General features: G+C 49.0%; 1 protein-coding gene across 1 annotated transcript in view; it reads left to right on the top strand.

The window, feature by feature from the left end:
- Positions 1-24,575, top strand: part of CHRNA2 (cholinergic receptor nicotinic alpha 2 subunit) — a 144,688-nt gene that overhangs the window by 57,509 nt on the left and 62,604 nt on the right. Inside the window, exon 3 of the mRNA XM_085613107.1 lies at positions 23,341-23,492. Coding sequence (XP_085469233.1) covers positions 23,341-23,492 — 152 coding nt within the window. The remainder of the gene's footprint in view (positions 1-23,340; positions 23,493-24,575) is intronic.

The following is a 24,575-nucleotide window of genomic DNA, read 5'->3' as shown; positions in this document are numbered from 1 at the left end:
CATGGCAATCTGCCAATATCCGGATGTCAGGTCAATGGTGCTGAGGTACCGGGCTGCTCCCAGCCGGTCTACCAGCTCGTCTGCACGTGGGATGGGGTGAGCATCTGTCTTCGTGACAGAGTTCAACCCCCGGTAGTCCACACAGAACCGAAGCTCCGGTGTTGTACCCGGTGGGGCCGCTTTCGGCACCAGCACCACTGGACTAGCCCACGGGCTGCTGGAAGGTTCTATCACCCCCAGCTCCAGCATCTTTGCCACCTCACGCTGGATGCTATCCTTCACTCGGTCAGAGAGCCGGTAAGACTTGTTCTTCACCGGGGGGCTGTCCCCTGTGTCCACTTCATGGGTACACAAATGAGTGATTCCAGGCGTGAGTGAGAACAACGAGGCGAACTGTCCCAGGACATGGCGACAGTCCCTCTGTTGCTCTGGGGTCAAGGATGGGGAGAGGACTACACCTTCCACCGAACCATCCTTCTCATGTACTGCTAGAAGGTCAGGAAGAGCCTCACTCTCTTCCTCTTCGCTCCCATCCGTCTCCATAAGGAGAGCAAGCTCTGATCGCTCATGGTGCGGCTTCAGGTGGTTGACGTGGAGCACCCTGAGGGGCTGACGGGGGGTTTTCATATCGACTACGTACGTGGTCTGGCCTCGCCGCTCCACAATGTCGAACAGGCCAGTCCACCGGTCCTGGAGGGCACAAAGCTCCCCAGGTTCCATAACCCACACCTTCTGTCCAATGTCTAACTCGACCGTCCGAGCGTTCTTGTCATACCACTCCTTCATCACGGTCTGGCTAGCCTCCAGGTTCTCTGTGGCTGCCTTCCACAGCTTGGCCATCTGGCTGCGGAACGCCAGCATGTAGCTGACAATGTCACGGGGAAGCTTCTGTGAAGTCTTCTCCCACCCCTCTTTCACTAAACTGAGGGGACCCCTAACGGGATGGCCATAGAGCAATTCAAACGAGCTGAACCCGACTCCCTTCTGTGGTACCTCCCGATAGGAGAATAACAAGCAGGGGAGGAGGACGTCCCATTTACGCCTCAAGCCCTCTGGAAGGCTTCGGATCATCCCCTTCAATGTCTTATTGAAGCGCTCTACAAGTCCGTTAGTCTTGGGATGGTAAGGAGTGGAGATCCGGTAGGTCACCCCACACTCCTTCCACATGGCCTGCATGTAGGCCGACATGAAATTGGTGCCTCTGTCCGACACCACGATCTTGGGGAATCCCACTCGGGTAAAAATCCCCAACAGTGCCCGCGCCACCACCGGTGCAGTGATGCTCCTCAGAGGAATAGCCTCTGGGTACCTTGTGGCGTGGTCCACCAAAACCAAGATGAACCGGTGTCCCGCTGCGGTCGGAGGGTCCAATGGCCCAACAACAACGATACCAACCCTCTCAAAAGGGGTCCCGACCATGGGGAGCGGTTCCAACGGGACCTTCAACTTAGTCCCCGTCTTGCCACTAGCCTGACAAGACTTGCAGGTCTTGCAAAAGGTGTCTGATGCAATCCTCATCCTGGGCCAATAAAAATGGGGGACCAACCGTGCAAAGGTTTTGTCCTGACCCAGGTGTCCGGCTAAGGGTATCTCGTGCGCTAACTCCAGCAGAAAGGCCCGGTAACATTGGGGGACCACTATGGCCCTCGAAGATCCATGTACCGGCACCCTGGGCTCACTGTATAGGAGATCATCCTCCCAATACACGTGATAACCTCCCAGTTCCTGTTTGGCCACTTGGGCTTCGGCCTGCCGCCGCATGCCTTCAAGAGTGGGGCACGCCCTTTGTGCCTGACAAAATTCTTCCCGGGTAGGCCCTCCTTCCACATGCCAGTCAGCAAGGGTCGGCAAGTCCTCCACAGGAACGACATCTACCTCCGCGGACTCCGGGGGCACCTCTGCGGCCTCCCCATCCATCTCACGGGGCATGTCCTCTACCACCTTCTTCTTTCCATGTTTGGCTTTGGGTTGGGCCCTGATTCCAGGCTCCAACCCAGGGTGAGTTCCATGCCGGGCAGCCATGGACCGCGTGCTGACCCAAGTCCACCCTGGTAATCCCAGCATTTCGGTGTGAGCGTGAAACTCGACATCTTTCCACTTGGTGTGCTCCAGGTCGTTCCCTAGCAAACACCCCACAGGCAAGGCAGGGCTCACAGCAACTCTCAGCAGGCCTCTGACTCCTCCTCACTCAAATGGAACACGAGCCACTGGATAGTGACTCATACTGCCGCCAGCCAATACGGCCGGATGGAACTCCTCGGGGACTACTTGGTCTGGGGACACCAGCCGCCCCACGACAGTGGTCATGCTGGCCCCTGTGTCCCTCAGAGCTTCCACCTCCTCCCCATTAATTCTCACCCTCTGCTGATATTTAGCAGTGTTCGGGGGCAGGGACACTACGGGGACCAACTCTCTATCCCCGAGTGAAACCAGCGTCAGGCCTGTCCACTCCCCTTCCCTATCTAAGGGCAGCTCCACCCCAAGCGCTATACTACTCACCCCGGGACTTTTCCCGCCCGTTGGGGCTGGTGGTCGCTTACGACACTTGGGATCTCCCCTGTAGTGTCCAATCTCCCCACACTCGTAGCACCGCACAATCCTAGGCTGCTGACTCCTGTCAGGGTAAGTGGGTCTTGTGGAATTGGACGGGGGTGGGGTTCCTACTCCCTTCCCAAACTTATTTTGGGGACCTTTCGAGAACACCACCTTTTTATCTCCCCCCTCTTTCTTCTGGGGGAAACCCTGTCCGCCTTTCGAGCCATCTCCCCCGGGGCCCTTGTGAGACACCCGGGTGCTCACCCAAATATCTGCCTCCTCCGCAAGCTCACGGGGATCCATCAACTTGCGGTCCACCAGATGTTGGCGCAGCTCCGGAAAGCTCTTATCCAAGAGGTGCTCCCTTAAAAAAAGATTGTACAACCCTTGGAAGTCCTGCACCTTGCTGCCACGCACACAACCATCTAGTGCCTTCCTCGCATAATCAAAAAAATCTACCCATGTCTGGGTGGACAGCTTATGGCTGCCACACAACTTTTGCGTGTACCTCTCGGGGTTGAGACCAAACTTTTTTTAACAAGGCCTCTTTCATGGGGGCATACCTTACCTGATCCGCCTTGGCCAAATATAGCAGGGTGTCCCTAACATTGGGAGGTATATACCGGTATAAACCACCTCCCCAATTACTCTCGGGTACCCCATGGGCCGTCAAGGCTACCTCGTATGCCTCCAACCATTTCATGATGTCGTCCCCCACTGTGTAATTGGCAATTACCTCTTTAGGTAGGTAGAATTTTGATTCTTGAGGTTCCTTAGGTATGCTGCCACCATTGTCCTTATTGGACGCGTTCAATTGAAGGGCGCGTAACTCCAGCTCCTTTAGCTGAAGCTCGTGCGCCAGCTTCTTTTCTTCCATTGCCCATTTCTTGTTCTCTCTTTCCCTTGCTCTTTCATGTTCCAACTTGGCCAGCTCCCACTTTAACTGCCTCTCCTCCCTCCTGTCCTCGTACTCCTCTGGAGACGCGCTCCTTCTAGACCCTGTCCTACTACTGGCCCCAGAACGTCTCCCTGGGGGCACATTTTCGGATACATCTACATTTAGTATGTCGATCACTTCTTGGGCGCTCTCCTCCTGAGGTGCATCTGGCGCCTCCTGTCCCTCATCCCCTCTCCCGTCTGGGTGGGCTTCTACCCATGCCCTAATGGCGGTGCGGAGTTCCGGTCTTTTGGCCCTCCGTACCCCAGGCACCCCCATCCCCTGCCCGAACTCCCTTTTTTGCTTCACACTGTACCCCTCGAGGTCAGCTAACCGGAATTCCATTCTGGCAGGTGGGGACCTAGACACTAAGGAGAAAAATTCCTAGGGGATAGGCAACAGTTCTCAGCTAACCAGGCTTCTTGTACTCTCAACCTGGACAGTGGAAATAACAATGCAGCAATCAATGGTTTCAGAGCTCTGGAACAATTAGGCGTTTAATTGTGGCGCCCTTCGCCTCACGGAAGGGTGCTGTATGGTCACAGGTCCTAGGGATCCCACCGCTCGCCAACAACGTAGGACCTGGGGTCTCCAGGCCCTATGGGGCGGTAACGTGACACGAGAGGTCGGGCCACCAAAGGTCTGTGTGTAAAACAACCATACAACACGCACCTCACATGTGACGAGGAACACACAAAATAAGTGACACCACACTGTAGGAGTTAAGTAAATACTCAAGTTTATCCAAGCAGATCACGTTAGATGCAGTTCATGAGGTAGCAGTACATTTCATAAGCTGGCAATACCACAAATGACATTCATTATATTTCAGTACTGCCTGAGGTACAATTACCCTTCACCTAGAGGTACACGCGCGCTTCACTTTCTTGTAGCGCCTTAGGGAGGTGACGATGGCGCTAGGCGTGCTAACTGGTGACGACCTCAGAATGGGGCATCTAGCATAGGGCTACTCGTAATAGATCTCATTTAGCATTTCATTATGGAACCTGAATAACAGCGCGCTACTCGTAATCAATAGCACGTGGTACTTCAATATGGAACATGAATAACAGAGCGCTACTCGTAATCACCAACACGTAGCACTTCAATATGGCACATGAATAACAGAGCGCTACTCGTAATCACCAACACGTAGCACTTCAATATGGCACATGAATAACATAGCGCTACTCATAATCACTAACACGAAGCACTTCAATATGGCACATGAATAACAGAGCGCTACTTGTAATTGTGGGCGCTGAGTACTTCAATGTGGGGTAGGACAGTCAATGCGCCTCACGGAGCTTTTAGCGGGAAGCGCCCGGGACGGGAGGAGCGAGTCTCTCGGCTCCGGTGCAGTTCGCAGGGCACCTCGCTCCAGAGCAGTCACGGGGGCACAAGGAGTGGATCCCTCGGCGGGGTCTCTCCGTCGTGCGGGCAGGGGGGAAACTCCCACGGAGAGGGGACCCGGGCTGGGGGTGCGGTGCGGTTCCCGACCAGTAGGGGGCGCACCAGGGGCAATCCCAGCCTCCGGGCTTACCTCGTTCTCGGCGTCAGCCGGCGTCCGCTCCAGCGACGATGGGGGAAACTCGGCCCCAGGCCTCGCGCACCTTCTCTCACAGCTGCGACGGCAGCGGCGGGCCCCGGGCTTCTCACGGGCCTCGCCACTCTGCAGGGCACTTCTTCCGGCCTCCGGGCCGCGGCGGTGAGCGCGCTGGCTTCCACGTCACAGGGGGGGGGCTCAAGTTAAGGTTGGGGTCCCAGGCCAGGTCAGGGAGCGCAGGGGTCACAGCGCTAATACCTGGTCGATCCCCGGTGGCTCTTCAATCTGCTTTGCATACGGCTTCAGGGGTCAGTCTGGACACGCAGTCTCAGTGCTTGGCATATAAGTTTAAGAGTTCAATCTGGACACGCAGTCTCAGTGCTTGGCATATAAGTTTGAGAGTTCAATCTGGACACGCAGTCTCAGTGCTTGGCATATAAGTTCTGTTCTCAGATGTTAGATGAAGTCTTGTTGGCGCAGATGTATCTGGCGCCCTTACAGGGGTTCTGTTACAGGGGGGTAGGGATGGAGAGGGCGACTAGATCCTTCCTAGTCAGGCTGGGCAGAGAGTCTCTGGGTCCTCCTACTGCTGGGCAAGATCAGTGGGTTTCACAGGGTCCCTCACTCACTTAAGAGGCAGCACCTAAGCCCTGTCACTCTCAGAGGCATAAGTCCCTGGCTAGGCCCTACCGCCTACACTCCTGGTGGATTCTTCCAGCTCTGCTTCACCCCAATGGCCAACACACCACAAAAAGGTTCCCTCCCTCACTTAAGTAGCCCTAGGTCAGGTGAGCTCTGGCCAAGGCGGCAAAAGAAAAACCACACCTCCCTTCTAGAAGGTTCCAGCACATTCCAGGAGCTTCCCCACTCTACCTATGGGACAAAAAGGCGGGCTGGAGTCGCAACATTGTTGTGGGGTTCCAGCCAGCTCCTGGCAGCTAGGGTGCTACTATGAAAGACCACTCTGCAGTAGCAGGGGCCTGTGGCAGCCATCTTGGGAGAAGGGAGCACCTGCACCTTAACACTGATTGGCAATGAAAAGGCGCCCGGAGACCTAGTCCAACATAAAAATGAGGGTGGAAAAAATGAGGCACGATACAAAAATGGAAGGGGAGACCACCCTAGGGCTGACAGGTCCAACACCACCACACACTTATTAAGAGGCTTCACCACATTGGAATCTTAGGAGACGCCCTCAAATATATTGCCTCCTTCCTCACCGGAAAAACCCAGAGAATCCGCCTACCACCTTTCATATCAGAACCTAGGAACATCATCTGCAGCGTACCTCAAAGCTTGTCCCTCAGTCCTACACTGTTCAACACCTACATGACCCTTCTGGCCAACACTGTCAGAACCCATGGACTAAACATCATATCCTCCACCATGATGGCCAGCTTCCACAGGTGCATGACGAGCATTGCCGACTGGATAAAAGGCAACTGCCTAAAACTCAACACAGACAAAATGGAAGTCCTCATTTTCAGGAGCAACACCTCCCCTTGGAGCGATGCCTGGAGGCCTTCTGAACTAGGACTCTCTCCCACTCTGACAGACCATGCCCGCAACCGTGGCATCATTCTGGACAGCAAGCTCACCATGAAAACCAGATCAACACAGTCTCCTCTGCCTGCTTTCTCACTCTTTGCCTGCTTTGTAAGATGTTCAAAAGGCTCAAAGGCTCCCCGTCAACACTCGATGAACTGTCACTCAAGCCCTAGTCACCAGCCGGCTGAACTATGGCAACACACCCTATGTAGGAAACACCTAGCACCTCCCGAAGAGACTACAGACCACACAGAATTCAGTGGTCAGGCTCATCCTCCTCCTCCCAAAGCGAACCCAAATCCCCCCCACCCCAAGACTCTCCACTCAGAAGATATATCCATTCAAGATGCTGATCCACACATACAAAGCCCTGCACAACCAAGGACCAGCATACCTCAATCACCGCCTGAACTTCCACCAACGCACCAGACACTTGCGCACCGCCTCCATCTCCCTCACTCACACTCCTGCATCCACCGAAGCAACAGTGGAGGACGCTCCTTATCCTACATTCATGCGAAGTCATGCAACGACCTCCCCCTTCACATCTGGACCTCATCCTCTGGGTTGGAATTCAGTGAGGGACTCAAGACCTGGCTGTTCAACAGAACCCTCCCAAAGCAGCCGGTTCTCAGCACCTGCATACCCTCACGGGTGATTAGCTGTGCTTTATAAGTCCTGTTAGATTGATTGACTCAGCGCAAAGGACAGCATCGGTCAACCTGGATGGCACAAACGTCTACCAATCGGGTAGCTCTCTGCGGCGCGAAGCTTGGAACAGGCAGAGGTGAGGGAGGGGCGTCACATGCCTGGTTCTGCATTCCATTGACAAGTAAGGGAATTCTGTCCAAGCTGCAACATAAACATTGGGGGCGGGGAGTATAGTTTTGAGCACCCTTATATGGAGACAATTGGTGTTCTTGACCTGTTGAGTTCTGTCTGTGAACTTTACTCTCGGTAGCACACGTCACGACTTTCAGCAAGCATTATACACAGAGTCGCAGGGCTCGTGCTGGGTTTCTACATATGGATATTTAATTTGCTACATTTGCACATAATCTACAATCTACTGTAAATGTATGCCTTTCAGCAAAAACGTGTTTCGACTAGAAACGGATCGAAACTTACTATGAATACTGGATATGGAATGAATGCTTCGGACACTTGGCGAAAATGAACTGGTTCCCTTTCACCTGTGCTCGCTGTATTCAGGCTGCAAGGTGAACGGTTTGCCCAGGTGGTGTTATTTGAGGTTTGATGTGGCATTTTTTTTGTTTCTCAGTTGATTCCAATCTATGTTTAAATCACAGTGTTCTCAACGCAGCAATAATATTAAGAGAAGACCGGCTTTAGAAGACATTCTGAGCATTTAGCATAGCTTTGTAATGTCTTGAATCCTAAAACAGCTCCCGGATGGAAAGATATATTAAATATTAATTTATTATAGAGTTTCACAAGGCTGTTTTCTGATCAGCAGAGGGGTTTCCAAGAGCCCCACTTTTGGACACTGGCTCTGAGCTCAGAAAAGAGACTTTAAAACATTTCTCAGATATCTAGAATAAAATAGACACACATTGTTTTACAAGCAGTCTGTGTTTTTTTATAGCTTTTTTGGATATTCTGTAACAATAACTGTGTGTTAAAATACCACAACAGCAAGACAACAATGCCACCCATGCGTAGCGTAATTGTACACACTTGAAACAAAGTAAGTGAAATTTTAGAATGGCAAAGTCACCCAACGTCAGCGGCCGTCGTAGGTCATGTGTGAGGGTGGGAAAGGTAAAGTATAAGGGGAGGATATTTGTAGTGTGACCTGTTCTATATTGAGTGGTGAACACTTCTTCTCATGGAGATGTTCATCAATATATAAACCTCTTCACTGGGACTTCCAAAGCTCTTTGTTGGACCAGAACAAAGCGTGCCTTTTCCTCCAGCATCAAGCTTCCAGCCACCTGAAGGCCACGAGACACACCCCGATCTTGCACCTGGCTTGGCACCATGGAGAAAGAGATTGGTGGCCATTATGCCCTAGTGCTATGCAAGAATAATTGAAAAACATATCTCATTGATTTCCTTTGACAAACATCATGCTGATGCTCCAAGATCATTTAACTAAAGGAACAGCGTGCGTGGGTGGGCGGGCTTGCAGATACCATTACCGCGCGTTGGGTTGCTGCTCATCACAATGCGTTGCTAAGATAAAAGTGTCTCTCACGCAGTCTATCCCGTGGCACAAAATGGCTGCCAAGAGCACTTCGAACCAACCAGGCGTTGACCTTCACTGACCCGCGCCTGCGCTAATGATGAACAGGGGGATTGTTTCCAGCAGTTCCGGTCTTGATGACCGGCTCTGTCAAGAACCATTTAACAGCAATCAAAGAATTTACATCGAAAGCATGAGCCCGCAGGCATTACTCAGTTAATTCATTATTTTGTAGCTCATCGCAATCGGCATATAGTAGTACACTGTGCGTATGCAGACGGCAGACAGATCCCTCCCCTACTCTGTTGCCTACTCTTACACTGTAAAAAGAACAATTGATGGACAGAATGCAGAACAATGTCATACATTCACCCATGTACAGAGATCTGGGCCTAAATGCATTGTTTTTTTGCTCACCATGCCATTCCAGTTCGGACCCAGCCATATGCAAATCAGTCTTGACCCTGTGCCTCATGGGAACAGTCCAGCCCGAACTGCCAAGCCAGGTCCTCCTTGGACTGGAAACAAGCATCCTAGGACCGGTTTCGGGGTTTCAGCCCTCTTCAGCCAGGATAGCTTGATTCCAGTGGCATGGAGCGCACGGGACCCACGTCTGGGCATACCCTTCCCACTCGGGGTGACAAATGCAAAAACAACAGTTGATGCACAGAATGCAGAACAATGTCATACATTCACCCTTGTACAGAGATCTGGGCCTAAATGCATCGTTTTTTTGCTCACCATGCCATTCCAGTTCGGACCCAGCCTTATGCAAATCAGTCTTGACCCTGTGCCTCATGGGAACAGTCCAGCCCGAACTGCCAAGCCAGTCCCTCGCTGGACTGTAAACAAGCATCCTAGGACCGGTTTCGGGCTTTTAGCCCTCATCAGCCAGGATAGCTTGACTCCAGTGGCATGGAGAGCACGGGACCCACGTCTGGGCATACCCGTCCCACTCGCGGTGACAAATGCAAAAACAACAATTGATGGACAGAATGCAGAACAATGTCATACATTCACCCCAGATCTGTGACTGGGGGTGAGTGTCTGAAAAGTTTCAGCACTCCTTCCATCATCTCCTTGTGTTTGCTTTACTCTTACACTGTAGTCTCAGCTCGGCCCCAGCTTCAATCTTGTTTACTGACCACTGATGCTCCTAGTATCTGTCCAATGCTCTTCTCATTTCCAATCACTTTTATCCCATCTGTCGCTGCCTTCCTGTCCCACAGCCAATCGCTGGAAGCAGAAGATGTGGAAGTTACAGAAGATAGACACAATGTGGGTTAAAAAGACTGTGCCCACACAGGATATGCCAACAACTTGGAAGATGTGATGCAACACATCAAGCAATAGACCCCCAGGTACAAACGGACTGCCTCTTCTACCATCAATTGCTTTTGAAAACAACAATCCACTCGAGTAAACTCCATTCCTTTCAAGAGGGAGAGAGCATTGCACCTGCAATCCACATGCTGCGAAGCAAAACATCTGACAATACAAGAATACGAAAAGGACTGCCCAGGCCGCTCAAGACCAGCCCGGCCACAAATGACTCCAAAACGTCAATCTAAAGTGTGTGGTAGTCAGGTTACTGAACATTTTTTTAATTACCCCAGTTTGAAACAGTGAGAGGATTACTATAGCCATTAACGATAATTCCGTCACCGATTACAGCCAGAAAACCACTGGTAATTAAGCACAAGGAAAATATGCAGAGTTACCCAAGTGTAACCTGGTTACCGACAGGCATTCTGCATCTTTTCCATCTAAACACAGCACCCACACCCTTCTGCAACATAGAACCAGTGGTGGCATTACCACTGCAGGCAGCACCCAGTGGTAAAGAAGTGCGCATGTTCCTGCTAGGCATTGACAACGTTTGAAATCAGATTATTTGATGAACCGAAAACTGGAGATAATTACCAGTGGCTGAGATTAACTCTAGCATTCCATCCATCACTTTTTTGTACGTTTTATATATTTTACTGCCTCGTTTTCAAGCACTACCTTTTTAAGTCTCGGCTAGCGAAAGCTGCGCTTGCGCAGTCTCGCTCGCGAGATTTAATGTTTTAGAAGTGGGGCTTTAACCCGCCCCTCTTCTTCCCTCTTCTCCATTGGCTGGCCTCTTAAATGCTGGTCAGCCATTGGAGAAGAGCTTTGTCTCTCCAAAGAAGCCCCGTCTTTTTCGGATTCGGGGGCGTGTTTTTTACTTTCTTTCTCTCCTCTGGAATGTAAACATTCCAGCCAATGGCAAGAGGAGAGAAAGAAAAACACGCCCCCAAATCCGAAAAAGCCGCTGCGTTTCTCCGAGGCATTTCTGCTTTACCTCGGAGAAAGGCGGTGGTATTAATGGCGTCCTCTCCCCCGGCTCTCGGCTCCCGTGTTCGGCTGCTGCTCTGGTCTCCTCCCCCCTGTCCTCTCAGGCTGGCGCCAAAGTGATTAGAACTTTGTGGAGCGCTATCTCCATCCCAGCCAGTATCGATCGGTTGCACTGTCTCCCGCCTTGCCCCGCGCATGCGCAGCATAGCTGCTGGCGCACGCTATCAGGATACCGCCGCTTACGTCCGCGAGCGTCGCATCCACGGGCCGTTTGTTGTTGCCGGGCTGGCACCGCTGCTTCCGTTCTCCTCACGTAGGTTGTGGCGCACTTGAGTTTTTTTCCCTCTCTATCCCGCCCCCTCGGATGGTGACGGTGCGCTCCATGGAGTCTGCCGGCGGCCAGGAAGCGGCCCGCGCTGGAGCCTGAGTGAGTACTGGGGCCTACCAGGGGGGAGGGGCCGCGGTCAGACGGCAGAGAGGTCTGCTGTGAAACCTTAGAGGGGAGGGGGCGTGAGGCCGCCTGGGGAGGATACGGGGGCAAGGCTAGTTGTTTTCTTGTCTTTGTTTCCCCGGGGCTTGCAACTAGTGCACCAATCCTGGAGGTACTGCAAAGTGTGGATTGGAAAACAAAATGTGCACTGCGGCTCTGCGTCCAGGGATGTGGTCTTTTTACCATACCACTAACGTTTTGTAAGGATATCCCAAAAGAAGCACTTCGCATTAGACATAAAAAGTGAAAGCCTAAGTGCTGAGAGTTCTTTCAAACTGCCCAGATCTGTTTGTGTACAGTGCAACAGAGCTGCAGGGGCATGGATTGTGAGTGTGTAGGCGTTGCCAAAGCTTTACTGATTCATCGGGTGTTGTAATCTTTTTTTCTCAAGGATATGTGTGATCACTCTACGGGTCTTTTCCTGCAGGCTGCAAAGCTCGCCATTGAACCTGTAGGCGAGTTTCCTGTGCTGTAGTAACTGAGATCGGTTTTGCGCTGTGCTGCCATTGGTATAGCCTCGGGTTCCATTACGCACCAGCCTTTCCTAATAGAGCAGTGTATGAGGAAGTACATCCGGTTCCCACAAGTCCCAAGTCACATAGCTGACAAATCGCTTCTGGTTCTGCCTCCCAAGTCTGTGTGTTTTGACCCCTTGTAATCTCCGGTCGGTGATTGCAGACACTGTATTCGATCACAGTTGTCTGTCTTTTGTGTTGCTGACTGGAATTCCATATTGTGCTAGAAAGTAGTCTCGCTTCTATTTAGCGTTCTGTGGAATCTCCCTTCCCTGTGCGACTGCAGGGGCGTAACACAGGCCCCCGCATCTCCCGGAGTGCGGGGGGTCCAGCTCAAGGGGGGGGCTCTCAGAACAGAACTACGGTCTGCGGCCTCCGGATAAAATGCGGAGTGGGGCCCCTCTGTGTGCATTGCGGCGGGTGAGGGTCTCAAACTTTCGTTACACCACTGTGCGACTGTGGCTGTTTTCTAGCGCTTTATATCTTATTTCAGCCTCTTTTGCTAGCAGGCTCAGGGTGTATGTTTCTAGGAGAAGTGTGAGCCAGCCACTGGGGTGTGTAATTGTAATATGTAACTTCACTTAGAATCGCCCTCAGTTTGTTGTACTTACAAGTGCTCCAAGTTGTGATTTTCTAACCGGAAAGGCTAGTTCCTCGTGCGGTGGAGTACTCTTGTCCCTGTATCGTATTCTTCTACTTGAATTCAAAGGCATATCATTTTGACAAGATGACTGTATTCAGGAAATATTTAAAGTCTTCAAAACTGCCGAAAGCCTGTCTTGTAAGGTAAAAGGGCTCTTAACAACTGCTAAGTTATTAGTGTTTCTCAATGTGTTCACTCGCATACAAGAGTGAAGTTGTGAGGTGGAGTAGATGCACGGGAGCAACAGAGGGTGAATACTGTTCTTGCTGTTGGAATCCAGGTTCCCAGAAGTCTGACATTTTAGAGGAGAGAGCAGTAGGCCAATGTCATGAGCAATACCAATAGCTCTAACTTTGACAATGCGGAGACCATTGCATTGTAAATGCTTGTTCTTTTTGGTTATGCACTCGACAAAGGTGCAAGTATTTTCCTGGCGTCGCCCTCATGCACTTCTCTCCCCCTGCACTCCGTGCTGCACTCTTTGGCCGCTATGTTTCTCCCCGCCCTCCTACGTGTTGCATCAGCTCTCGTATTCTCCCACAGTTGCATTCTTGCTCATGTGTTTCTCTCCTGTTGACTGCAAGTTTCTCTCTCCTTTGTTGCTTCTCTTCCCCACCGCTGACCTCTGTGTTGCTTCTAGTCCTTCTGATTACTCCTTGTTAATTCCCCAACCCGCGCCCTCCTGCTCTGTCACCTGTTGCTTCTAATCCCCACTCCCTGCCCTCCCCACTCCATGACACCCATGTTGCTCCCAACCCCGCCCTCCGTGTTTCTTCCCCCACCTGTTCCCGCTTTTTCGGACGCCCAGTGCATCTCTTCTCCGAATCCTGCATTGCTCTCCACAACAGATCCTCACAGCGCTCACGTGCACCCACGCCCTTCATGTTGCTCCCCCCACACGGCGGTGTGTAGTCTGATTGGTTTCCTAGAGTTAAAAGATCTCCAGAGGCGGCACCTCCGCTAAGGCAGAGCAGCGTCACCCACCTGCTTTTTAGCAGTGTACATAAAAGAAACATAAAATGATAAGAACTGGTTGTTATTATCATTTTATGTTTCCCTGCTGCAGCAGCACTGTGGGCGGGGCTACTCTGCTCTCACAGCAGGGCAGTGGGGGAGTGGTTTGCCCACTCCAAGTGCGCATGAATGCTTGGCCAGCTGTCTCAGGCCAGCCAAACATGCATGCGCACTTTGCATGTTCACCACACAGGCTGAATTACAGCCTGGGCGGCGAACATGCCCATGCCCCTAGTCCCTGGCTGAGCACCGAACAACGGCACTCAGACCAATCACAACGTTGGATTGCAGCGTTGTGATTGGCTATGAGGAGTCTGAGAGCCGGGTGATTCCTGCTTCCCTGTTCCAGCCTGAAGAGAGGAAACAGGAGAGACAAGGAGGGACGCGGCAATCAGGTATATTGTTCTTTTTTTTAAACCCCTCGGCCCCCCACCCTCGTCACCCCCTCTCCACTCATCTGTGCCGGCTGCCTCTGTCTCCAGAGGCATGTGCTAAACTTCTTCCGGTATGCTGTGAAGTTTAATATTTGAGCGAACATCTTTCACACACCAGGATAAATTCCTCATGCGGTTGGCAAGGTTGTACTGACTGACTCATAACCAAAATGAATGGAGACCGCTAACCGAGCAACATTTCAATTTTTTAATATGTTCCCCTCTTACCCAACCTTTTACCAACCCCCACTAACCCTTCCCTCCTACTCACCCACTTCCCCCACACCCTCAGAATTACCCCCCTTCGTGACCTCTCCCTACTGATCAGTTTCATTGGAGCAACATTATAGGTTATCAAATCAAACACAAAATGTGTTTGTACAGCGCACATTCTCAACTCTTGTCTTTGGAGGTGCTCTCAGATAAGAGGATAAAGAAAATAAGGAGAAAGGAGGTTCAGTGAAATTAAATATTTGCCTAGGATAATACAATTTGGTCAAGTGGGGCAGCCAGGATTGGTCAGAGATTATCTGTGTTTATGTAGATCATGCAACTCAGCTGCTAGAGGACTAGTTCTTTTAATCCCTTTTCAGCTCCTTCTTTTCAACATCAATTTCTTTGGCTTTTAATTATTGGTGCATGAGGGTAGAGTGCGGGTGGCAGGCAGAGGCCAGATGAAAGCTCAGCTCCTTTTGAGCTTGAGGGTCCCAGAAGACCTCGAGCTGAGCCAGAGCCAGGCCTCTGGCTCAAGCCCGGCTCTAGCCTTCAGTGGCTCGCCTACCTCTAGTTTGTGTGCGTGTAAATGTGTGTGTGCATGTTTGCATTTATTGACAGTCAGGCCAATTTAGTGGTTTGAGACCAGATGGCCTATGAATGGTAGGAGGTAAAACCTGAACTCGAGTCCTCTGTTCAGTGGGTTGGAATCGTCGTCAACACCAACACCAGATGAAATTGTCAATGGGCCATGTGTGTCAACCCGCAAAAAGGTAACAGTATAACATCATTAACCAGTATAGCAGTTTTAAGACAACTTTTGCAAAGGTGGATTCATACTTTGGCTTACCAATCTCTTGGTGGAGAGATGCCGTTGCGAGCCCCAGACTGACCAGGAATCCAGTCTGTAGCTTCAGGACACCAGAACAAGTCATTGATTCACCAGCAGTCAATATCCTTAGTTTCCAGGGATGAGGCAGAGGAACGAAGAAGGGAGAAAACAAAGTAAACAAGTAAAGGCTAAATGAAGGGGAACAAGAAAGGGAACAAAAAAGAAAGGTGAGGGCCACAAAGCTAGCTGTAAACTTCAGTGCAGCGCAAAGCCAAAAACACTGCTAGTCATCTGCACCATGCAATGTTTCGCTTGAAACACTCTTCTGCCTAGTTACAGTGGAAGTGATCAAGGTAACCTGGAAGTGTCTGTCTTTGGATGTCTGTTATGCTGTCTAGACTGTTGCGAATGCCTCGCCACCACTGTACCTTCTTCCATAGGGTCTATTCCCTTCCCCACTTGCTAAGGATTGTGTAGGTTTTGACTAATGTCCCTTTTCTTGAGAAATATGGGCGTGACCGTGGTCTGACTCGTGTGTGGACCCTGACACAGTGGCTCTGCGCAACTTGCAAAGAAGGGCAATCCTTGCCCGCTCCTGGATGAAATAGGTCATCTCATGCTCCATCTGAAGTACCAACTCAGACTGGTGGAACACGCGGCTGCATATATAAGGCACTGGCAAACATACCCTTGTCAGTCACATTGGAGGAGTTAAAATGTGCATGTATTCCTGTTGGACAACCCTGTTCTTCTGTGCTATGCTCATGGTTTTTGTGATCTGGCTTGACAGCGCAGCTGTCGCAGGACAATTATATGAGGAACACTAGAGAGGGCCTTTGGCTCCACCCACATGTTATCACAGATGTGTGGGGGGCAAGCACTATTTGTGTGGAAGCACACAACTCCTGCCCAATCATAACATGTACTCCTGACTCCCAAAGAGTAGGCGGAGCCAAAGCCCCTTTCTAGTGTTCCTCATATAGTTGTCTTGCGACAGCTGTGCTGTCAAGCCAAGCCATAATAATTGTGTTTATTTCTCCAGCCACCTGAGCTTGAACTTTAGGGGCACACACACGTCATTGAAAGCTACAAGAGTCTCTTAGATAACTAGAACATTCATGGTGTCTTTCTCCGGAAGCAGCAAGATCGCAGTTGGGCAGTCATTAACCTACATGGATGTTTAGGTCTGGCTTGACATTTCCACAGTCACCTGAGCTTTTAACCTTATCCAGTATGATTCTACCATTCTTTGCTTCCAGAAAAATACATACCCATTCCCATGCTATTTACTTGTAATAAGCCACATTGCCATACATTTCTTTAAAACCAGGCCTACTGGAATTGCCAATTCTTGTTGTCTTGATTGAGGAGCTGCAGATGTAACGTGGACTTGTGGGAAGTATGGAAGGAGCTTAGGGTATAGCATTATTTGGCAACCCAATCGAAGACAAGTTTGTTTTCTATTTGTTAAATTCTTGCACAGTTTCACTGGACCTGTAGTTTATATGCTGTCCCTCTGTTAGAATTTAAGTGAGAATGGAGAGTGTTATATTCACCTGTATGACTTGAATTGATTCCATTTTTTTGCAGTCATGGAAATAAACTTTCAATTTTGATGCACATTGCGTTCAGAGCATCAGATGATGTCTTTTTAAAATATATATTTCAGTATACTTCCTATTACATAAAATATTTGGAACATACATATTTTTATTAATTTAATTTTTAACAGTATTCATTTTGCATCCGAACTCTCAGTTGCCTTCTTTTTCAATGTTTACTTTCTAATGTTTTATATTTTTAAGCAATGTATATTTACCAGTTTTCTCGCGTTTCATTTATTGGCTCTCCATAAATATATATGAAAAAAATAATGAAGCCCACATGCCTTTAGGAGAAAAAAACCCTCAAAATTACTCTACCGCCTGGGCCTGTTTTTTTCGGTTCCGTATGATGAAACCTCTGAAAAACTGTTTGAATTACCAGTTTTTGGGATCCGTCTATTGTCCAGCGTTCACGAATGTTGCAGATTCAAAGGAGATTGAAAAAAAAAAAATCAGACTGTCAAATTTTAAGAAGATTTATTTATTGTTTTGAAGATACAGACAACTAAATGAATGGGTTGGAGGCAGAATCACTTGTGGTGTCTTAACTAAGTTATTTCAGTCAAATAAGCCCATTACTTATTTATGCTCCGAGCATGGGCTGCAGGGCACCAGAGCGATGGCTACTGATTGCCTGGTAGCATCAGGTTCAGATACTGCATAATTGAAACCTGCAGGACCACCTGGAAAGGTCACCAAGATGGCGCCCAGATTCCTGCACGTCAGAGGTCTGTTCGGTTTGTTTCCTCGTATGATGATGAATTAAAAATCGAGGACACAAAATCTATTGTGAAGTAAGAACAGCATTGAGCATAAGAGGGTCGGGCATACAGCAGAGACAAAATATCAGAAAGGAAAACTTCAGAGTGGGGAAACTTCAAAGTGGAGCCGGCCAAGGTCATATCTCTGGTTTTTAAGAGTTTGCAGGTAACTGACTCTTTAAAAAGAGACAAAAGAGTGAATGAATTTGGGATGGACTAGAAGTGAGGCAAGGTAGCAATAGTAACGAGCAAGTTCGGAAAAGGCTAGAGAACATATAGGCTATATCCCTAAAGAGTAGGCGGAAAAAGGGCACATATGTGGGGCCAATGGTTCTAATCAACCTCGAAACCTTATGGGCCGCATTGCTGAGTTGGCAGATAGAGCTCGCTTTGTGCTTTATCCCAAAACTGCATGCGCGTTGAGCTGCGAATGTACCTTTGCATTGGCAAAGCCCCACAGCACAAAAGAGGGTACTTGTGAGGTGTCAAGAGGAGTCCCATCGGTAGAGGGGACAGGATTAGGCCTGGTGGAATTTCAATTATGCTGGAGTAGTTTCAGCAATTCTGCGCTACTCTTTGACGTTGAATTACAAATAATGGCGTGATTACTTCCACTTTTGTAATTAAGAGTAATTTAGGGGTAAAATCCTACAGAGCACATTTAGCGAGCGCTCGCAACTCGTATGTGGTAACGAAAAAAAAGAGATTTGGTGAAGTAAAGTATTTGCCTGGGATCACACAGTTTGGTCAAGTGGGGTAACCATGATTGATCCCATGTTTTCTGGTTTCTCACCGTACAATTCCGACACTAGACGGATATCTCTTTCTCATATCAAAGTTGAATGCATGGTCTGCAATTCTTGGGATAGAAGGTTCGAGTGTGGGAGGAATCTTTTTGAAGTTCTTCATAGAACAAACCTGGCCCGTGGACATAAGACCACTTCACAAAAGACCCAGAACACGTTATACATTTTCGGCGAAGGGAAATTAAGAGTGTTGCCCTTGATTGACAGGATCTTAGTTGAGCCATGGCCAGGTTTCGAACCTAGCTCCCAATGTGGCAGGGTCAGCAGCTCTAGCCACTACGCCACATTTCTTCCTGTGAAACCTCGGCTCGTTTTGGGCTCAGGTTCCAATATGGCCTTGAGCTGAGCCAGACCAAGGCATCTGGCCCAAGCCGGCCTCAAGCTTTAGGTGGGTTGCCCACCTCCAGTGACAGCCAATGAGAGGAGGCAAAAAGGGCTTAGAGAAAGGAAAGGAACAAAACAATTAGATTGTATAGATATTTTTGAGAAGATGAGCTGCAATGGAGGATGGAAAAACATGATGTAAAGCAGCTGGTGAGATCCCCTCTGTGCACTTTCCTAAATCTAGGCGCCACAGGCCAGGGCCCGGCTCACCAGTGCCAAAAGCCAGCCCTGCATACAAATATCATGATGCCATTATCTGCTTGGCACCAGCGCAGCAGGGGCCTGTGCCCTTCTGTTTGGCATCTTCGAAGCAAACATGAACTTGAGTTAGGGCGCGGGCTCCAGGCCGAGGAGCTCGAAAACTCAGGGCTGGAAATGCAGCTTTGTGTTCCCGAGCTTTGCTGTTAGCAAAACATGCATTAACTCCTAGATTCCCAAGATCATGTGTGCACTCAGACACCAGAAAGACACACACGGCCCAGGGGTCCTACCTTGAGCAAGTGAGCAGGCTCCGTGCACAGATGAGCTGCTCTCTACGCATCTGCCAGTGAAAAGTGCACACATATCATTCCAAATAAACGCAGCAGGCAGCACAGCTCAGAAACACAGAAAGGCAACCACCGCCCCCTGCTCCCAGCTTCTGCAGTTCATCCATCATCTCTGTGGCGCGTATTCCATGTGTGCAGAGGTAAAGCAAGGTACGAAGTGCCAACCCTCCAACACTGCTACACAAAAGCAAATGTGAATAAAGCTGATGTGCACCAGTCTTTAAATGCAGGACAGTTTGCACAGTCCATAGAAGAGTATAAGGCATGCATTAGACAAGCGTTGGGGGTCCCGAGAGAGCCTCAAGGCCACTCCTCAAAACAGGCAGATTCCCCAAAATAAAAAAACACTCACACTAACCAGGGAGTTGCCCTATGAGGCGGCACCAGCGCCAGATGTAAGGACCATTCTTGCCTGTTCAAAAAAATGGGACAGGACCATGGGACAGGTGTGGCTGTGAAGCTCCTTCTTCACCCTCCTGTTTTGTGAGTGCGCAGGAATGACCCTTACAGCTCACCGCTGTCCTGCTGACTGGACATTAATGCCCTAAAGTCAGCCGGCTGATGTCAGATGTCCCACAGACCTGGGGCCTGTATTAGATCTTGGCGGATGGGATACTCCATCACAAACGCGTTGGATATCCCGTCCGCCGTTTAACAAGTTCCATAGGATATGATGGAATCGTAAAAAGGTGGACAGGATATCCAACCCGGTTTGAGACCGAGTAACCCTGTCTACCAAGATCATGATCATGCCCGAGTCTCTGGCAGGTCTTTGAATAGGTGCTGTTCCCCTCTCCCCCTGTGCTGGACCACTCTTGGTGTCTTGTACCACGCACACACCTTTGCATCATAGTGCAACAGTGCATAGTGTGATGTCACGATTACGCTTTATACTGGAAGGAAATCAAATGTAGATTCTACAGCCTGTGCTGGTTTTGGCCCAGAAGAGGGTCACAAAGGACAGCATGGTACAGGTCATCTGAAAGCAGGCCGACCTTAAAGTAAAGAACCCAGGAGTTCTATTAGGTTGTAACAGTTTTGTCTCCCACGAGATAAACTCAGTGGTCAGAAGAAGCAGCTTGGGATGTTCTCCACTTTTGATGTCTTATCCCACCGGTCAGCAATCTCCTTAAAGAGACTGTCTCCCCCATCCTGCCCAGTCCATACCATCATGCTCTGCCACGTCCTGCCATTACACCAAGCTTCAAGCAGGTCAAGCATGGTGGTAGGGCCCTTGGGTGCAGAAGCACCATATCCGGGGCACAGTTGTGCCATTCATGAAGCAGAAACAAGTCATGCCCTCCCTAGGGAACTTCTTAACCCAACAACATTTTCACGTTCCATACATTATTAGATGAGGAACCCACAGAAAATGTATACCCTGCTATCTTACTTACATCACATGCGCAATAGTCAATGGCGTAACACAGGCCCCCGCAGCCCCGGCAGTGCAGGGGGGCCCAAAGCTCCATCCCTCAGCACAGTACTCTGGCCAGAGAGCTCCTGATTGAGTCCGGAGGGGGGCCTTCCACATACCTTGCAGGGGGGCCCCCTCAAGTTTTGTTATGCCAGTGACACTAGTACAATGACCTCATTGCCACTATGTTGTTTTACGTGCAACACCGACCTCACAGACCGACCTCAACCCATTAAGCTGGCAATAGTGGACTCTAAAGCAGGCTGACAAGTTTCTCTAAATGTATAGAACAAACCTAATATATATATATGAATAAAAGTTAAAGGGTTTTAAATTGAGGGGGTGTGGTTTATTTATGTATGTGTTTTGTAATGTGCTGGTTTGTGCCAGGCAGCCAAGTATAGCACGGGTAAGTGTGCTAAAAAAAGTTCTTGAGTAAACCAAACCCCTTCCCGGGTGATGGAAAGTCCACGGCAGGAGAGCCTGGTGGATTATAAATCATACTGTACCCCAACCGGGAATTGGACAAAATATTGGAAACACAAATATCGCCGGACAGAATATTGTGCCAAAAAAAAAATCAAGGACAAGAATATTGTGTAGGTCAGTAAAGTTTTACTGTATATAACTCTACATATATGCACCTTGTCCATATATATATATATATTCACTGAAAAAACCATAGGTTTCACACATGTTATAGTTAGCGGAAATTTTACTGATAAAAAACCAGTGAAATTGCCCCGTTATAGTTAGTGCTGGCAACTATAACTCACGCGACCGCAATCCTCTGCTGATGCTAATACTGTATTTAGACACTTATTTGCCCATGTCTTCTTCCATACATTTTTAGCTATACATATATTACAAATATTTTTTTTTCATAAAGACACATATGTCATCAGCAGAAGATTGCGGTCACGTGAGTTATAGTTGCCAGCACTAACTATAACGGGGCAATTTCACTGGTTTTTTATCAGTAAAATTTCCGCTAACTATAACATGTGTGAAACCTATGGTTTTTTCAGTGAATTTGCAAGGTTTTTTAAATGCTAATTCCTAACTATAACGTGTGTGAAACCTATGGTTTTTTCAGTGAATTTGTACGGTTTTTTAAATGCTAAGTTACTTTACGCCATTCGTGGCGTGCGCGCCCACTTAACGCAGTTCGTTCCGTGCACGGTTTTTATCAACTTTAATAAGCCCTGTACATTTGGTGGCCTTCGGCCACCAAAAGCACAGGGGGTGGGGTCAGTGTGGATAGTGTTTTTTTTATTTCGAATTTATAATTCCATGTTTACAATATTTAGTTTGTTATCACCAGCAATATGCCCTGTACATTTGGTGGCCTTCGGCCACCAAAAGCTCAGGGGGTGGGGTGAGTGTGGATAGTGTTTTTTTTATTTCAATTTTTTTACCGTACGCGTACGGTACGCGTAATCGGCGAAATTGCCGAACAAATAAAAATTCCGTTTTTGCTCTTGGTGGATCTTTGGGGACTCCATCACCATGGCTATGTGGGTGGGAGTTGTCAAAACAGCCCCTTTACATGTTTTTGGGCTTCATATTTTAAAAATCACTCTCAGTGCGAGAGACAAAATGGCGGACGCCGCTTCCTGGTTTCGGCCGATTCGAATGTTTACTAAGATCTAAGAGCCAATCAGAATCGCGCTCGCGCACGACACCGTACACGTACGGTAAGCGTACCGTAAGCGCACCGTAAGCTGGCTCAGATATATATATTGATTTAAAGGCTATTTTCTCAGATTCTACCGAACAGATTTACACCAAACCTACAAAAGGCACTTCCTTGACCTGAGGACTACCTCTCTGCCAAATTTCAAGTAAATCTGTTCAGCCGTTCGGGCTGTAGCCCTGTCTAAAGGTCCTATGGAAAACTGCATGGGAAAAACGCGTTTTGGGACCCCCCTTTTATCTCAGCCCCCGCTTGACGAATCCCCCCGAGACTTTCAGGGTAGGAGCGGAGTATAGCGCCCCACCTATTTTGAAAAATTCGCGAGGATTCGTCGACCGGCGCCAAAGTTATTCAAAATAGAATGTTGCGGATTTCCTATGGAAAAGGGGTCCTAACTATAACTACCTACTGGCGACCGCCAGTAGGTAATATATATATATATCTTCAAGATATGTAGCTCTGGAGTTGAGAATAGTAAATCTGTACTTACCTATTTCCACTCGCCTTCTCGATAAACTTGTCCTCGATATTCTTGACACGGCGTTGTGTCTACGCTATATTTGTGCATCAGATATTCTGTCACTGATCCACCCCAACCCATGTACTTATATCCAAGACGCGGCAAATCACAGAGAAATCGCACAACCTCATCAAAGAAACTGACTTGCAGCCTCTAAATAGTTATTTTCCATTTCAGTACAGTTGGGGGTCCTTTATTTCGTATATTTATCCCTAATGTATAACAGAGGTATATTTTTGCATAGTGTGTTCCTCAACTCTTGTTAAAAACAATCAAGGGCAGTTGTTATTTCTATGTTATGCCAAGAAACAGAAACAACAAAACAAGGAAAGACCCTGTCTGATTCTCCTCTGCTTCATTCCCCTCCCCCAGTGTCGAGCGCCGAACGGACCCGCTCCCACGCCGAGGAGCGCCTCTTCAAGCGCCTCTTCTCCGGCTACAACCGCTGGGCCCGGCCAGTGCCCAACATCACGGACGTGGTCATTGTCAAATTCGGCCTGTCCATCGCGCAGCTGATAGATGTGGTAAGTCTCATGATGTGGAGGGGGGGGTGGGGGGGGGGGAGGGCACAGCAGGGGTCGAACCTCTGTCTAGCAGTTTTTCTTCCATCCCTTAATTTATAACTGCAGAGGGGGCAAGGAGGGCTGGGGAGGGGCGCGTAGATTAATGGACCGGGCAGAGGAAGCTGGCGTTCCGCTGCTGGCGCGGTAGTCTATCAAATTGTAGCTGACACAAGATAAAGCAAGAGCAGCTTTGGCCAGTAAATGTTTGAAATTTATAGCCCAGTGACAGATCATTGGTTCTGGGCTGTATAAAAAGAAGAAATGCCGGCTGGGATCGCTGGGCAAGCAGCTTATCAAGCATGTTTTGTAATGACGGGTGCACATTTTTAATGTCAAGAGTGTCAGGCGTTACCCTGCTCACACTCGAAGAGGCGTGGGCGGGGCCTTTCTACCCACTTTAATGATGGACGCCACTTCCTGTCTTCGAACAGGGGTCACAACCTTTGCCTCTTTGGGAACGAAGCCCTTTGCCTGTCGCACAGTTTCATTGGCCGCGAGGGCTGCACGCGACTACAGCTGGCCTGTTGGCTGCTGCCTTCACTTTCTTTGGCCCTCAGCGGAGTCACTCCGCACTCTTTTGGAAACACATTTACATCACACCGTGCTTCCCTTTGTTAACGACAAAAGGAACGTTTTTTATTTAATCACTTATTAATTCGTTTGGCGGATTTCTATGTCATGACACAAAATCTCGACAGCAACAGAGCACTACAGAGTCAAACAAGCATTGATTCCAGAAGAAGCAAACAGGAAAATACATACACCCTTCCAGAGTCCAGGGGGCAGAAGACAGGGTGTGTTCTAGCAGACAGATGTCCCCTGGTACCCAGCGGTTCCTCAGAGTGCGAGGCCTCAGTGAGTGACAGAGAGAATAGTCATATTTTATAGTTAATACAAACCTTTAAAAAAGCAAATATTTAAAATACTAAGAAATGTTAACAACTTTCCAAGTGAAGTCAGTGTTAACATGCTAGGGTTCTAAAGATGTTGTACTTAGTCCATAATAAGAAAGACAGAGTATACAAAAGGGTCAAAGGAGACTTG

Source organism: Triturus cristatus, chromosome 6 (genome assembly GCF_964204655.1).
Source record: "Triturus cristatus chromosome 6, aTriCri1.1, whole genome shotgun sequence".
NCBI lineage: Eukaryota > Metazoa > Chordata > Amphibia > Caudata > Salamandridae > Triturus > Triturus cristatus.
The sequence above is the reverse complement of the archived record's forward strand: the minus strand, read 5'-3'. Positions and strand labels throughout refer to the sequence as shown.